Source organism: Panulirus ornatus, chromosome 18 (genome assembly GCF_036320965.1).
Source record: "Panulirus ornatus isolate Po-2019 chromosome 18, ASM3632096v1, whole genome shotgun sequence".
NCBI classification, from domain to species: Eukaryota; Metazoa; Arthropoda; class Malacostraca; order Decapoda; family Palinuridae; genus Panulirus; species Panulirus ornatus.
Window position 1 is genome coordinate 53,223,687 of NC_092241.1, and position 19,230 is coordinate 53,242,916.

Sequence of the window (19,230 nt, forward strand, 5' to 3'; positions counted from 1 at the left end):
TGATTTTCGGTGGAAAATAGATTTTCTTAAAACCTTCAGCAATAGATCTAATTATCATTCTGAATACGAATCTTGGAAGGAAATATGGTTTAAGGGCAAGAGAGACATGTAATTTAACATCTAAATTATTACAATTATACACTGTTCTTTGATTATTTTTTTTTTCGTATTCATTAGTTATATGTATTTCACTGGATACATTATAAGAAATTTTAATTGCCAATACGAAGTAGAGAAGCGTTTTACTATGGTATATATCGATATAAACAAGTTTTTCGTGCAAAAGAAATTAATATATGTATTACCTTTAATATTTGGTATTAATTCTTGGGGTGATGGATCTTCTTAAAAACGTTAGCATATGTCCTTTTTATCATATTGAGTACTACTTTATCGTTTGAATATTGTTTGGGAATCATAAGGCCTTGTAATTTAGTAATCAAATCAATACATTTTTCAAAGATTTTCTGTCAGTTTCTTATATATTTAAATGCTATATCGGTCAAGTGAAGGATTAAGACATTTTTTGGAAAGCTTTCAAGTATGGAAGCATTTCCTTAGGTAATATTTCAATTTTGAAGCAAAAAGTTTTTAGGGCAAAAAAATACCCTGAACTATTACCTTCATTTTTTCCTATTTTTCGGTGGAAAAAAGATTTTCTTTAAAACTTCAGCAATACATCTAATTATCATTCTAAATACGAATGTCGGAAGGAAATATGGTTTAAGGGCAATATAAACCTGTAATTAAACATTTAGATTATTACATATATACACTATTAATTGATTATTTCCCTCATATTCATTGGGTATATGTCTTTCATTTGAAACATCAGAGATCCTAAATGTTTTTTCAAGTAGAGCAGCTTTGTATCATATAATATTTCGATGTAAAACAAAAAGTTTTTTGTACAAAGAAAATTAATATATCTATTCTCTTGAATATTTGCCATTTATTCTCGGGGCAATGGATCTTCTTAAAAACGTTACCATAAGTCTTTTTTATCATGTTTAGTACGAATTTGGCGTTTAAATGTTGTTTGGGAATCATGAGGTATTGTAATTAAGTGATTAAATCATTACATTTTTCGAGAATTTTGTGTCCACATATTTTCTAATTAATTGGTATATATCAATCAAGTGAAGAATTAAGACATACTTTTTGGAAAACTTTCAACTATGGAAGCCTTTCCTTAGGTTATATTTCAATTTTGAAACAAAAAGTGTTTTGGGCAAAAAATCACCCTGAACTATTACCTTAAATTTTTCGTGATTTTCGGTGGAAAATAGATTTTCTTAAAACCTTCAGCAATAGATCTAATTATCATTCTGAATACGAAACATGCAAGGAAGTATGCTTTAAGGGCAACAGAGACATGTAATTTAACATCTAAATTAGTACATTTTAAACTATTCTTTGATTATTTTTTTCGTATTCATTGGATATATTTCTTTCACTGAATACATTATAAGAGATTTTAATTGCCTATACCAAGTAGAGAAGCGTTTTACTGTGGTATATATCGATATAAACAAAGTTTTTCGTGCAAAAGAAATTGATATATCTATTATCTTCAATATTTGGTATTAATTCTTGAGGTAATGGATCTTCTTAAAAACGTTAGCAAAAGTCCTTTTTATTATATTGACTTCGAATTTGTATTTCAAATGTTGTTCGTTAATCATAAGGCCTTATAATTTAGTAATCAAATCAATACATCTTTCAAAGGTTTTTTGTCTTTTTCTTATATATTTATTTTGTATATATCGGTCAAGTGAAGAATTAAGACATATTTTTGGAAAGCTTTCAAGTATGGAAGCCTTTCCTTAGGTTATATTTCAATTTTGAAACGTAAAGTTTTTTGGGCAAAAAAATACCCTGAATTACTCACCTTCAATTTTTCCTATTTTTCGGTGAAAAAAAATTTTCTTTAAAACTTCAGCAATACATCTAATTATCATTCTAAATACGAATGTCAGAAGGAAATGTGGTTTAAGGGCGATATAAACCTGTAATTAAACATTTACATTATTACATTTATAAACTATTAATTGATTATTTCCTACATATTCATTGGGTATATGTCTTTCATGCGAAACATCATAAGAGATCCTAAATGTTTTTTCAAGTAAAGCAGCTTTGTATCATATAATATTTCGATGTAAAACAAAATATCTTTTGTACAAAGAAAATTAATATATCTTATCTTGAATATTTGCCATTTATTCTCGGGGCAATGGATCTTCATAAAAACGTTACAATAAGTCCTTTTTATCATGTTTAGTACGAATTTGGCGTTTAAATGTTGTTTGGGAATCATGAGGTATTGTAATCAAGTGATTAAATAATTACATCTTTTAAGAATTTTGTGTCTATTTCTTTTCTATTTAATTGGTATATATCAATCAAGTGAAGAATTAAGACATATTTTTTGGAAAACTTTCAAGTATGGAAGCCTTTCCTTAGGTTATATTTCAATTTTGAAACAAAAAGTTTTTTGGGTAAAAAAATTTTCGGTGGAAAATAGATATTCTTAAAACCTTCAGCAATAGATCAAATTATTATTCTGAATTACGAATCTTGGAAGGAAATATGGTTTAAGGGCAACAGAGACATGTAATTTAACATCTAAATTATTACATTAATACACTATCATTTGATTATTTTTTTTTTCGTATTCATTGGTTATATGTCTTTCACTGGATACACTATAAGAGAATTTAATGGCCAATACAAAGTAGAGAAGCGTTTTACTGTGGTATATATCGATATAAACAAAGTTTTTCGTGCTAAAGAAATTAATATATCTATTACCTTCAGTATTTGGTAATAATTCTTGAGGTAATGGATCTTCTTAAAAACGTTAGCAAAAGTCCTTTTTATTATATTGAGTACGAATTTAGCATTTATATGTTTTATGGGGAATCATGAGGTCTTGTTATTATATGATTCATCCATTACATATTTCAAGCATTTTGTGTCTGTTCATTATCTATTTAATCAGTATATATCGGTCAAGTGTAGGATTCAGACATATTTTTTGTAAAACATTCAAGTATGGAAGCCTTTCATTAGGTTATATTTCAATTTTGAAACAAAAAGTTTTTTGGGCCAAAAAATACCCTGAACTATTACCTTCAATTTTTCGTATTTTTCGGTGAAAAATAGATTTTCTTCAAAACTTTAGCAATAGATCTAATTTTCATTCTGAACACGAATCTCGGAAGGAAATGTCGTTTAAGGGCAATAGAAACCTGTAATTAAACATTTAAATTATTGCATTTATAAACTATTCATTGATTATTTCCTTCATATTCATTGGGTATATGTCTTTCACGGGAAACATTATAATAGATATCCTGTTGAATTATTGTTTAGGAGCCATTAAGTCTTGTAGTTAAGCGTCTTAGATCACTACATTATTTTTATTATTTCTATGAATATTTCCGTTTTCTTTTGTGTATGTAACGGTCATGGGAAGCAGTTTGAGGTATTTTCGTTGACATATTCAAGTATAGAAGTCTTTCAGTTGGTTATATTTCAGTTTTGTATCTAAAAGATCTTCTCACGTAAAACTTACCCTGAAATATTACTTTCAATTTTAGTATTTTTTTGAGTGGAAATAAATCTTCTTGTAAGCCTCAGTAATATATGTATTTTTCGTTCTCAGTACGAATGTCGAATAGAAATATGGTTTAAGATCAATCAAAACCTGCAAGCAAACATTTTGAATGATTACTTTTAGAAGGATTTTTATTATTATTATCATTATTATTATTATTATTATTATTATTATTATTATTATTATTATTATTATCATTATCATTATTATTATCATTATTAGTATTATTATTATTTGTTTCGTATATATTGGGTGACCAGTTTTAAGAGTCAGTTTATTCTCCAGCAAGAAACATTCATTCCTACGCATGATAGAAACAATAAAACCAATGATAAGAGCTCTGTTACGCAGAGGAATAAGCTCTACAGGGATAAAAAATCAGATAGTAAGCTTAAGAAATCAGACAGTAAGCTCAAAAAATCAGACAGTAAGCTTACGAAATCAGACAGTAAGCTTAAGAAATCACACAGTAAGCTTATGAAATCAGACAGTAAGCTTAAGAAACAGACAATAAACTTATGAAATCAGACAGTAAGCTTAAGAATTCAGACAGTATGCTTAAGAAATCAGACAGTAAGCTTAAGAAAGCAGACAGTAAGCTTAAGAAATCAGACAGTAAGCTTAAGAAATCAGACAGTAAGCTTAAGAAATCAGACAGTAAGCTTACGAAATCAGACAGTAAGCTTACGAAATCAGACAGTAAGCTTAAGAAATCAGACAGTAAGCTTAAGAAATCAGACAGTAAGCTTAAGAAATCAGACAGTAAGCTTACGAAATCAGACAGTAAGCTTACGAAATCAGACAGTAAGCTTAAGAAATCAGACAGTAAGCTTAAGAAATCAGACAGTAAGCTTACGAAATCAGACAGTAAGCTTAAGAAATCAGACAGTAAGCTTAAGAAATCAGACAGTAAGCTTAAGAAATCAGACAGTAAGCTTACGAAATCAGTCAGAAAGCTTAAGAAATCAGACAGTAAGCTTAAGAAATCAGACAGTAAGCTTAAGAAATCAGACAGTAAGCTTAAGAAAGCAGACAGTAAGCTTAAGAAATCAGACAGTAAGCTTAAGAAATAAGACAGTAAGCTTAAGAAATCAGACAGTAAGCTTAAGAATTCAGACAGTAAGCTTACGAGATCAGACAGTAAGCTTACGAAATCAGACAGTAAACTTAAGAAATCAGACAGTAAGCTTAAGAAATCAGACAGTAAGCTTACGAAATCAGACAGTAAGCTTAAGAAATCAGACAGTCAGCTTAAGAAATCAGACAGTAAGCTCAGGAAATCAGACAGTGACCCAAATATTGCAAGGCAGTATAACACAATCTATATATAAGATTTATAGAAAATTATGCCAAGAGAGAATATGAAGTGAGTATTGCAAAAGATAGTGAAAAAGATCCTAAAAGATTTCATAGATATATCAATAATAAGAAACATATAAGATTTTGTAGATATATCAGTAATAAGAAACATAAGATTTTATAGATGTATCAGTAATAAGAAACATATAAGATTTTGTAGATATATCAGTAATAAGAAACATAAGATTTTCTAGACGTATCAATGATAAGAAACATATAAGATTTTGTAGATATATCAGTAATAAGAGACATATATGATTTTATAGATATATCAGTAATAAGAATCATGTAAGATTTTGTAGATCTATCAGTAATAAGAAACATATATGATTTTGTAGATATATCAGTAATAAGAAACATATAAGATTTTGTAGATCTATCAGTAATAAGAAACATATAAGATTTTGTAGATATATCAGTAATAAGAAACATATATGATTTTATAGACATATCAGTAGTACGAAACATACCAGATTTCATAGATATATCAATATTGAGAAACATATAAGATTTTATAGATATATCAGTAATAAGAAACATATATGATTTTATAGATATATCAGTAATAAGAAACATATAAGATTTTGTAGATATATCAGTAATAAGAAACATATATGATTTTATAGATATGTCAGTAATAAGAAACATGTATGATTATATGGATTTATCAGTAATAAGAAACATATATGATTTTATAGATATATCAGTAATAAGAAACTTATATGATTTTATAGATATATCAGTAATGAGAAACATATATGATTTTATAGATATATCAGAAATAAGAAACTTATATGATTTTATAGATATGTCAGTAATAAGAAACATGTATGATTATATGATTTTATAGATATATCAGTAATAAGAAACATATATGATTTTATAGATATGTCAGTAATAAGAAACATGTATGATTATATGGATTTATCAGTAATAAGAAACATATATGATTTTATAGATATATCAGTAATAAGAAACATATATGATTTTATAGATATATCAGTAATAAGAAACATATATGATTTTATAGATATGTCAGTAATAAGAAACATGTATGATTATATGGATTTATCAGTAATAAGAAACATATATGATTTTATAGATATATCAGTAATAAGAAACTTATATGATTTTATAGATATATCAGTAATAAGAAACATATATGATTTTATAGATATATCAGTAATAAGAAACTTATATGATTTTATAGATATATCAGTAATAAGAAACATATATGATTTTATAGATATATCAGTAATAAGAAACTTATATGATTTTATAGATATATCAGTAATAAGAAACATATATGATTTTATAGATATATCAGTAATAAGAAACATATATGATTTTATAGATATATCAGTAATAAGAAACATATATGATTTTATAGATATATCAGTAATAAGAAACTTATATGATTTTATAGATATATCAGTAATAAGAAACATATATGATTTTATAGATATATCAGTAATAAGAAACATATATGATTTTTATATATATCAGTAATAAGAAACATATATGATTTTATAGATATATCAGTAATAAGAAAGATATATGATTTTATAGATATAGCAGTGATAAGAAACATATATGATTTTATAGATATATCAGTAATAAGAAACATATATGATTTTATAGATATATCAGTAATAAGAAACATATATGATTTTATAGATATATCAGTAATAAGAAACATATATGATTTTATAGATATATCAGTAATAAGAAACATATATGATTTTATAGATATATCAGTAATAAGAAACATATATGATTTTATAGATATATCAGTAATAAGAAACATATATGATTTTATAGATATATCAGTAATAAGAAACATATATGATTTTATAGATATATCAGTAATAAGAAACATATATGATTTTATAGATATATCAGTAATAAGAAACATATATGATTTTATAGATATATCAGTAATAAGAAACATATATGATTTTATAGATATATCAGTAATAAGAAACATATATGATTTTATAGATATATCAGTAATAAGAAACATATATGATTTTATAGATATATCAGTAATAAGAAACATATATGATTTTATAGATATATCAGTAATAAGAAACATATATGATTTTATAGATATATCAGTAATAAGAAACTTATATGATTTTATAGATATATCAGTAATAAGAAACATATATGATTTTATAGATATATCAATAATAAGAAACATATATGATTTTTATATATATCAGTAATAAGAAACATATGATTTTATAGATATATCAGTAATAAGAAACATATATGATTTTATAGATATATCAGTAATAAGAAACATATATGATTTTATAGATATACCAGTAATAAGAAACATATATGATTTTATAGATATATCAGAAATAAGAAACATATATGATTTTATAGATATACCAGTAATAAGAAACATATAAGGAGTGGGATAAGAACCTCACTATTGTCTTTATAACAAAAAGTGGAGGGACGCATGTGGTTGGTGAATGCATGACATATTATTCATGGTCATTCTCCCTCATGACTTGATAAATGAAAACCTTTACGAAATTCTTTTATGGCATATAACGTATTATACTGTGGTTCAAATTCTCTCTCCTTACAATACATGTTTCCAAACGTTTCATGAATCTAAATTTCAAATACTTTTTCAAAGACTCTTATGTTCAAAATATACGATCAGTACCCCTTTTATGAGACCAGACACTTAATGCTAATAACAAATCATTTTCTAAATAGTAAAAAATTCGGCAAGGAACAGAATAAGCGTGAGATAAATGGCCAAAGGCACTGTTGTTAAAAATTCGCCAGGCCTTAGCGTATGAGGAAAAGCGGACCCTTGCCTCTGGAATACCTGGTTTCATTTTTATTTTCTCAGGGGGTGACTGATTATATATATATATATATATATATATATATATATATATATATATATATATATATATATATATATATATATATTCTATCCCTGGAGATAGGGGATTAAGAATACTTCCCACGTATTCCCTGCGTGTCGTAGAAGGCGACTAAAAGGAGAGGGAGCGGGGGGCTGGAAATCCTCCCCTCTCGTTTTTTTTTAGTTTTCCAAAAGAAGGAACAGAGGGGGCCAGGTGACGATATTCCAAAAAAGGCCCAGTCCTCTGTTCTTAACGCTACCTCGCTAACGCGGGAAATGGCGAATAGTTTAAAAGAAAAAAAAAAATAATATATATATATATATATATATATATATATATATATATATATATATATATATATATATATATATATATATATAAACACAACATATTGGAACATGATTTTTCTTTGTATAAAAGTATGTAATTCCTCAAGACTACATGAAAATGAAGACTATTTTGTAAAAGATTCCACCAGATGTTACTAACATACACTTTTGCTTTTGCGGGAGTGTGTAAAATTCGAGTACGCAACGCATGGTCCAGTATAATGCATAAACACAGTCACTTAACGGCTTGTATTATAATTATTTACAATTTTCCGTAGTTTTGCGATGAATTTATGACGTTATTTTACATGGAAGAATAACCCAAATTTGAGAAAATATACGTTTAGATATATGTCCAGCTGAATGGATTAAATGGCAAAGATCTGATACATACTGTAATAATAATGATAATGATAATAATAATAATAATAATGATGATAGTAATGATAATGATAATAATAATGATAATAATAATGATGATGATAATCATTAATAATGATAATCATTATTATTATTATTATTATTATTATTATTATTATTATTATTTATTATTATTATTATTCATGAGGTTACATGACCTCTCTCTCTCTCTCTCTCTCTCTCTCTCTCTCTCTCTCTCTCTCTCTCTCTCTCTCTCTCTCTCTCTTGTTTCCCAACATCATCCACTCATTACCATCTTTAATTCATCTTTATCATTGATAATGATGCGCATCGTGGACAGTAAAGTCTCTTTCCTACTCCAAAGGAGTCCATCATTTCCCTGCAACTGGAAGCAGCGCAGCTTTGGTATAATTATTTTCATGACACTGGATATGTTTACGGGTTTTATCGCTCTATGTAGAATCTTTCGTCGCTCGCGTTTTCGCCATCTACCTCCCTTACCAGACTGCATTTCTCCATCGTATTTTCCTTCTGTTTTTCGAATGAATTCCAACAGAAGATAAGGTCTCAAAATCCACTCTCGAAATCCACAGAATGAGTTATGCTATTACCACGTGGCTGACGTGTACAGAACTGGTTATCGTAAACTATATAAGCAATCTCCCACATTAATAGAACCTATGAATTTATACAGAACTCATGCAGGTAATGTGAGAACGTAATGGCCCATGTCCTGCACTGAGTGTAGTAAAGAAGATATATTCTACCTTCCATACCAGTGCTAGATAGGAACCTCGACCATAAATACAATATTCATGGAACTGTGTAAATGATGAGATAACAATGATGTACAGAGAGAGCTTAAATATTACCTAAAACACGTAATGGTTTGTTTTCTAAATGAAAAAATAGTTATATATATATATATATATATATATATATATATATATATATATATATATATATATATATATATATATTCCTATGAGTCCACGGGGAAAATGAAACACGATATGTTCCCAAGTGCACTTTCGTGTAATAATCACATCATCAGGGGAGACACAAGAGGGAAATATAAGTCAGTTGATATACATCGAAGAGACGAAGCTAGGACGCCATTTGGTAAACATGTGATTGTGTGTGTGTGTGTGTGTGTGTGTGTGGCTTCAGGCAACACCGTTACTGACCGTCATGCAGGAAGTAGGAAATCCTTCCGGCGCATGACAGTCACCTGGCATTCGCGTCGTTATAGTCATTGTGGGGCGGCTAACGGAGGAAACGAGCGAGGTCGGCCGGCGGGCGAGATGGCTCAACAGGACTTTATTACATTGGAGGGTCGGGAAGGTGTGGTCACCACCCCCGGAAGCGAAGTGTGTGTGTGTGTGTGTGTGTGTGTGTGTGTGTGTAGGTAGGTACCCGGAAGTTCATGAGATGCTACAGGTGGGCAGAAGGGTTTGTCTCACTCGCTACTCGCCAGGTGGTGGAGGTGGGAGGAAGGAGCGTGGGGGTGGAGGTGGGCGGCGGCGGCGGCAGGGGCTATGTAAGAAGGAGCTACACGAAGGAATCAGTTGGGTGGGTGTCAGGGGATAGGGCAAGGTCAACTACCACACTCACACACACACACACATCACCGCTGCTCCCCCCTCGTCACCTGGCCTCGCTCGTATTTGTTTACAGTATCTTATTTATATCTTTTGGACACTACCGCGGTCGCTACGCCCAACACCCCTCCACACACAGCCCCCGCCCCGTCATCCCACGCCCCTCCACCACGCCTCCCCCACCGCCACACATCTCTGGCGCGTCTGATACACCATCACTTCCCACACTATTATCCCTGCACACTATCACCCCTACAACATCACCCGAACACATCATTACTTCCAAACGCTGTCACTCCCAAACACCCTCAGCCCCAAACCATCACCCCCACACACCATTGCTCCCACACTGTCACTTCCACACCATCACCCTCACACACTATTGCTCCCACACTATCACTCCTACACCATTACCCCCGCACACCATTACTCCCAAACGATCACTCCCTCACACCACTAGTACCACGCTATCACTCCCACACCATCACCCCCCACACACCGCTACTCCCACACACCGCTACTCACACACACCACTATTCCCACACACCACTACTCCCACGCTATCACTCCCACACCATCACCGCCACGCCTCCAGCGCCCATCTCGGGCAGACCACACATCAGCCCGCCTGGGGGCCACATGCCCATAACAAGACCCCGCCCTAATCAGACAGTAATCCTCACACCTCGCCTACATCCCGGTGCTCACAAAGGACAAATCTGACACAGAAGCATGTGAACCTGCTCACAACCAGATCAAACTGCCTCTCACTAATACACCGAGCATATTCTCACTCCTCTCCTCCCCTCCTCCTTCAAGTCCCTACGTACATCATTGTGCACCGCCTCCCACACATTCCCGGACAGGATACAAGATGTCTGTGACCTCCTCCTCCTCCTCCTCCAACTCCTACTCGTTCCTACTGTGTGTTGTCTCCCAGATTTATTCTGGATCATTTAAACGTGTGTGTGTGTGTGTGTCTGTGTGTGTCTGTGTGTGTGTGTGTGTACTTACTGATTTGCAATTACCGTTTTGTACTTTACGGGAACGATAATTCAAACGTCTGTGTGTGTGTGTGTGTGTGTGTGTGTGTGTGTGTGTGTGTGTGTGTGTGTGTGTTTACTTGCAATCACCGTTTTGTACTGTACGGGAAGGGATTCTTTTTTTCTTTTTCTCTTTTTTGCGCTCGTGGGGACTCATCTCTTGAACCATCTCAGTCAGACAACTTTTTACCGTCCACAAAATACTGTTTCCTCGTTTCATATATTCTCCATTCACCTGCCACTCTCATACTATGAAATGACTTCCTGACATCTTTTTCTTTCTTTTAAACAAGTTTCTTGCTTCATTTCGTGTTACGTCCTCCGGTTGCCCTATTCCTCCATCTTTAGAAGACCTGTTCCCTCTCTACGTCTTCAGTCTGGATCGAAGACCTAGAGGATATGATCAAATCACCCCTTACTCTTCTCTATTCCATGGTGTGCAAAATCTAAGGCGACTGACTGATATTTCCCTGTAATTTTGGTACTATCTTTATTGGCCTTCGTCTGTACCCCTTTTCCTGTGAGTTGTTTCTCCGTAACTACAGTGACCAAACTTGAAAAGCATATCTTAGTTCTAGGCCCTAACGTAGGACGTGAACAAGTTTTGCTGAGTGATTTATCTATATACCTGAATGCCATTCCTCCCAGCTGACAGTTTGTTTCCTTTACTGTTCTCTGAATGTAGGGTTCTGGCTCCCAAGCAAGATCCTCACACACACACACACACACACACACACACACACACACACAGACACACACACACACACACACACACACACACACACACACACACACACACACACACACACATAGATTCCTGATGCTTGTTTCCTGCTAGATCATGTTCATACTGAGGTTTACTTTCCCTGTGTCACACCATCATTACTTGACATTTACTTAGACCAACTTATACTTCATACCAGACCAACTTTATAGATCGTCTGAGTCTCCTTATATATATTGAGGCAATTCTCCTTTCTTATTCTCCTATATTTGCTCTCCTATATCTTATAAAGGCTGGCTGACTGAAGTGCCTCATATATATATATATATATATATATATATATATATATATATATATATATATATATATATATATATCGTCCACACATGATTGCCAAGCTCCTTCGCTTTTTAACACCTTGTAATTTGAAGCCCCCGTCTCTCTCTCTCTCTCTCTCTCTCTCTCTCTCTCTCTCTCTCTCTCTCTCTCTCTCTCTCTCTCTCTCTCTCAACCATGTCTTTGTATCCGAGGTTAATGGTAACCCGTGTTCATACTTCCTCCTTTAATAGATCTGATGGAACCGTTCATCACAAAGCCCTGGTCTCTGGCTCCTGAACTCCGTTTTCTCCCAGTTTGTGATACCGTATGAATCATTTGAGTTCGGTGCAGTTTCCACAACTGTGTCTCCTCTTTCCGTCCGGTCTCATATTTGTTATTTCATCACCCTTATTCATCAGACAGTCGAAGTGTAGCCTTACAAGGTCACTATTTCCAATGGATGTATCGTATGTTATATTCTCAGATTCCATGAGAATATGTGTGTGTGTGTGTGTGTGTGTGTGTGTGTGTGTGTGTGTGTGTGTGTGTGTGTGTGTGTGTCTGGGTGTGTGTGTGGGTGGGTGGGTGTAGATCACTACCGGGAATTAATGAATTGCTGACGACGAGCCAAGTGCATTCGTTTTAGTCATGTCTTCGAGGAACACAAGACTGAGAACCTACATACATACATATAGATGTAGCAAGAGGTCACACTGGTGCACGTGATGATCCAGTATTTACATAAAACACTATGGAAATGATGCACGGTAAGTTCCCAAGTGCACTTTCGTGTAATGATCACATCGTCAGGGGAGATACAAGAAGGAGATAGAAGGCTTAGAACACTCAGTTGATATACAAGGAAGAGACGTAGTTAAGACGTCATTGGTAAACAAGCTGCATCTTCCCGGTAAGGCGTGTTTACCAATTGCATCTTAACTACGTCTCTTCCTTGTATATCAAGTGATGTTCTAAACCTTCTATCTCCTTGTATCTCCCCTGACGATGTGATCATTACACGAAAGTGCACTTGGGAACTCATCGTGTTTCATTTTCCTCGTGGTGTTTATAGATGTAGATATAGATAAAGAAATACCCATAGTATAGAAAGAAGAGAGGGTGCTATACAGATGCGTGTTAATCATTGTTTAGTATAAAACTGATGGTTTTCACATAGTATAGTCATTATATTAATAGCTGGGATATCTCTACTCTTGTAGCCATCTGTATGAGGTCGGACGGGCTCGGTGCCGTCGTGCTGTCGCACTGCAAACTCGGGGACGAGGGATCTGTCGTGGGAGGAGGTGACGGTGCTGGAAACGTGTTGCAGTCCAACGTCTCTGGACTTGAGGTGTCAAAGGGGGGGGGGGGGGTGAGGCGTTAGCCCTGTGTGTACACTGAGGTGTAGTGGAATAGGTGATAGTCCAGCAGTCTCTGTAGTCAAGGGTGTATCTTAAGTATTACATATATATATATAGCAAATGAATGCCGTGATTAAAGAGCTCTTGACCTTCCCAGCGAGTGTGTGTGTGTGTGTGTGGGTGTAACGCGTCTTGTTATGGTGTCCACGCATTGCGAGGGGGGGGTCTGTAAAGTGTTACTTACACCCTGGTGAACCTTAGGGGCCTGTCACACCAGTGGAATCCACCGAGAACATCCTCAACACAACCACTGCTACAGCCACCACCACCACTACAAACACCACCACTACGAACACCACCACTACAGCCACCACTACAGCACCACTACAAGCCACCACCACAAGCCACCACCACTACTACAAACACCACCACTACAAACACTACCACTACGAACACCACCACTACAGCCACCACTACAGCACCACTACAGCACCACCACAAGCCACCACCACAAGCCACCACCACTACAGCCACCACCACAAGCCACCACCACAAGCCACCACCACTACAGCCACCACCACCACTACAAACACTACCACTACGAACACCACCACTACAGCCACCACTACAGCACCACCACTACAAACACCACCACTACGAACACCACCACTACAGCCACCACTACAGCACCACCACTACAAACACCACCACTACGAACACTACCACTACGAACACCACCACTACAGCCACCACTACAGCACCACTACAGCACCACCACAAGCCACCACCACAAGCCACCACCACTACAGCCACCACCACAAGCCACCACCACTACAGCCACCACCACAACTACAGCACCACCACTACAAACACCACCACTACGAACACCACCACTACAGCCACCACTACAGCACCACTACAGCACCACCACAAGCCACCACCACAAGCCACCACCACTACAGCCACCACCACAAGCCACCACCACTACAGCCACCACCACAAGCCACCACCACAAGCCACCACCACTACAGCCACCACCACAAGCCACCACCACAAGCCACCACCACTACAGCCACCACCACAAGCCACCACCACAAGCCACCACCACTACAGCCACCACCACAAGCCACCACCACTACAGCCACCACCACAAGCCACCACAACCGCCCTCACCCTTGCCCTGGAAGTACTAGTTTATCTGGCCCGACATCTATCCAGGAACCCAGAGGCCATACGTGTTACATGATGTTACCCCCGCCCTCACCAGCGTCAGTAGCCTGACCCCCCTCCTACAGTACTTGTTCCCTGCAGCGCCTACTTTACTCTCTCTCTCTCTCTCTCTCTCTATCTCTATCTCTATCTCTCTCTCTCTCTCTCTCTCTCTCTCTCTCTCTCTCTCTCTCTCTCTCTCTCTGGAGTCTTGTCTGAATTCCAGGAACTTGAGGTGAAGGGTGACGATGGGTCTCGTCCTTCCGCCTCTCAAAGGAGTTCGTTTTAAGAGATGATGAAAAAAATTTCGTGTTCCCTGTGGGTGTTGGAAGACGCCAGCTCCCTCTTCCTCCTCCCCCTTTGTTTTTTCTCCCCCGGGGGGGTTATTATGCCTTTAATGGTCACCACAGGCGAGTTGTGGGTTGTAGAACATCCACATACGCTGTATTCCATCAGTCATGTCTGATCTAGTTCATACCGGTAATGACAGACGAACGAGGAATTGGAAGAACCCCCCCCCAAAAAGAAATAGGAGTGAAAACGTGATATTATAACGTAAGTAAGGTTCATTTTACCAACCATATACCATCTCTTGTTAGACTGTGCTTCCCTGGACGTCATTGAAAATAATTGCAGCAAAAATAAGGTATATATGTAATACGCTTTCTCATGTCGAGGTCTCTGTCGAGGATGGGTTTTTTTTTCCCCGCCCGTGTGGCAAGGGATCAGCCACGCTGTTGGTTAATATTCATCCTGGCGTTTTATGATTATAGCCCAAGTCGTTGTTGATGATAGATCCGCCAAGTCCACTCCTGGAAAGGGCTCTTCTTATTACAACCCGTCGTATGTGTGATGAAGGTCTAGGCCTGACATGGGGCCTTGTCTTATTACAACCCGTCGTATGTGTGATGAAGGTCTAGGCCTGACGTGGGGTTTTGTCTTACTGCAATCCCTCGTGTATGTGTGGTGAAGGTCTAGGCCTGACATGGGGGCCTTTTCTTATCACAACCCTACCGTAGTTGTAATAAGTCCTCAGTCGACTGACATCAAGTCCCAAAAACTTGCTGATAGACTTGATTCCCATCTGACGCAACGCACACACACACGCGCACACACACACACACACAAATCCACTTAATAATGGACCACATACACTTAATAGTCACGTGAGGGCCTGACGCGTGCCAATAATGGCACCACGGGAATACATATACACACGCCCGACCCGTGCCAATAATAGCACCACGGGAATACACGCCCGCCCTGTGCCGGAAATGATAACCTGAGAACAGGTAGTCTGTCACCGACAACAGAGCATATTCTGCTTGACCTGGTGAATCTTTACACACACACACACACACACACACACACACACTTGCTCATAAACCCAAAGAGGGTCGTGTGTACAGTGAGAGCTCCACTGGTCATAGAACTACCTTACATATTGGTTGTTATAACTTGACTTTGATGGCCTCAATTGACGTCAGCTGTCCACAAGACTCCCTTAAGTCTAATCAGAATTTTAAATGTCTTTGATTCCTTGAAATTGATTATGATGATTATGATTTAAAAAAAAAAAAAGGAGACCCATATCTACTCTCCTATTCATACCACCGTGGGAGAATAAGCATTTGGAAATGACTGGGCGGTTTTTTTGTGGAGGAGGGGGTCTCTCTCTCTCTCTCTCTCTCTCTCTCTCTCTCTCTCTCTCTCTCTCTCTCTCTCTCTCTCTCTCTCTCTCTCTCTCTCTCTCTCTCCGTTGCTGGTGGTGGTGGTGGTTTCACGCGACGTCCAGCGGTGGAAGACCTCGCCTGGATCGAGGTGAGTCACATCCACGCGAACTTTCTCCACACACAGACTACGACCAAGGTTTCTGATCTCCTACGACTTGCTCAATGCCTTGAGAGTGCGAAGGTACGACCCCCTTTGAGCGTGCGACGGTACGACCCCCCCTTGAGCGAGACGGTACGACCCATGATTACGACGTTACGACCCGCGAGTATGAATAATCTCATGATTAATCATACCCAAGTGGCGTACCGTCGTGCTCAAGGATCATACCATCGTGCTCAAACGGCGTACCGTCGTGCTCAAGGATCGTACCGTCATGCTCAAGGATCGTACCATCGTGCTCAAAAGGCGTACCGTCGTGCTCAAGGATCGTACCGTCGTGCTCAAGGATCGTACCATCGTGCTCAAAAGGCGTACCGTCGCGCTCAAGGATCATACCATCGTGCTCAAAGGGCGTACCGTCGTGCTCAAGGATCGTACCGTCGTGCTCACTGATCATAACGTAGCGCACAAGGCAAGACGTCTCTAATAACTTCCTGCGTTGAATTGTAATTTAGAATTTACCAGAAAACTTGAAAGGTTTTGGTTATAACTACAGTGATTACAGGAATACATGATCAGTATAGTCAACTTCTGTAGTATTGAGAACAAAGACAGTGGCATATTTAGACTCTAATGTAGTGAATTCACAGGATTATTTTGGTTATCATATATAAATATATATATATATATATATATATATATATATATATATATATATATATATATATATATATATATATATATATATATATATAGCTACGGACAACTGGTGTTTGAACACCCACCTAATGGTAGAATAAAACATGAATATAAGAGATCACTAGAAAGATTAATAACTAGATATGCTTTCGTTTTCATTTCTATGTGCATTAGAAAAAAACCTGCTCCCAGCGTATACTAATATATATATATATATATATATATATATATATATATATATATATATATATATATATTTGACATTTGCATCTCGACAGGAAGCACCTTGTATAACAAGCTGGATCAAACTGGAAAGGAAAGTGATCCTGTCCCTTGTATTTATCACACTGATATATATCTATTTACATCCACAGAAACGTCATTTCGTGACGTGACAAGGTTTATTGCCGCGGTTTAAACAACTTCAAGTGGGAAAAAAAATGTTGAGATTTATTGATACGTGTGCATGACGCTTCTGAGTTTGAGAGAGAGAGAGAGAGAGAGAGAGAGAGAGAGAGAGAGAGAGAGATGGCGTGCTTATGGAAACAAGTAGTTCGGCCTGAGTTTTACGTCTTTAGCCTTTCGGTCAATCCTTCTTCAGAGAAAATGACGTAGTGAAGACAAGCAACAAACTTATGTTCTTAACATCTGGAGAACGTTTTCCTTACAGTCAACGATCTGTTTCCTGATTGGTCGGATCTGTTCACACGCTCCGCCCCTTCATCAATCCCTTCGCCCACTCACGTGTTACTATCTCAGCCGATGGCCTGGACCATGGCAGGAAGGCCACACCTCCTTCTGTTCGAGGAATCTTCCATGTTCAATAGGAAATTCTGTCCACCATTCTGATGAAGCTGTTCCTCTCCATTACTTCTGGGAATACGTAACCTGAAAACACATTCAGTCATACCACTGACGCATTCGGATGATGAAGTTACCCCCAGATGAATGACAGTAGGAGTGAAAGACAAAGTAAGAAATATATGATAAGGGAAGAATATGGACAACAAGGGAAGAAGATGGACATTTGCCGAAATGGGACAAAGCTAAAATGACTCGTGAAAGGATGAATATGAGAAAGGCGTTAGAGGTGGCACAGTAGCGGAGAAGATTCCGTGCACAGTAGATGTGGATTCTCGTGTTGGTCCGAATCACATGCTTTTATTTAGCCCACTAAGAGCAAGTCGCCCCCAGTATACCAAAACTCTCCACTTCGCTCTATCCCCTAGCACATCCTCCTACATATTAAGGCCTCTTTAGCTCCCATTTCCTGCCTCCTCGTCTCGTTCCACCCTTTTCTTAGCTTCCTCCACTTCTGACACGTATTCCCTCTTGGTCAACCTCTCCTCACTCATCCTCTCCAGCATTTTCATACATACTCCTCTCACTACCACACCTCTCACTCACCCTATCATTTCTTATTTGATCAATCTGTGTGTGTGTGTGTGTGTGTGTGTGTGTGTGTGTGTGTGTACCACCGTAGCTCAATATCCTTCTCTTCCTCCCAACAGGCACCTCCGGGTTACGGCGTGACGCTGGAGATCGTACGTCTGAGGCTGAGACGCTCCCGTCGCTGTACCGCCAGTCGCGTCCAGGTCCTACCTGGTCTGTCTGTGGACCAGGGTCGCACCAGACCCTTGGCCAGGTAAGTGTCTCAGGCCCAGTGAGGCGGCGAACCACCCACTTGTCCAACAGCCGACCATGGCGCTCAAGGAAGGTAGTTAAGCCTTCAGTACACAGACGGATGTGTGAGAAACAGCACACACACCTCCACACAAGTATACATACATATACACACAAGTATATATACACAAATATACATTCTTATACATCATATCTTTATCATATATAATC

General features: G+C 36.9%; 1 protein-coding gene across 2 annotated transcripts in view; it reads left to right on the top strand.

The window, feature by feature from the left end:
* Nucleotides 1-19,230, top strand: part of LOC139755100 (uncharacterized) — a 485,699-nt gene that overhangs the window by 447,089 nt on the left and 19,380 nt on the right. For both annotated transcript variants that reach the window (XM_071673222.1, XM_071673220.1), the window contains one exon: nucleotides 18,888-19,021. In XM_071673222.1, coding sequence (XP_071529323.1) covers nucleotides 18,888-19,021 — 134 coding nt within the window. The remainder of the gene's footprint in view (nucleotides 1-18,887; nucleotides 19,022-19,230) is intronic.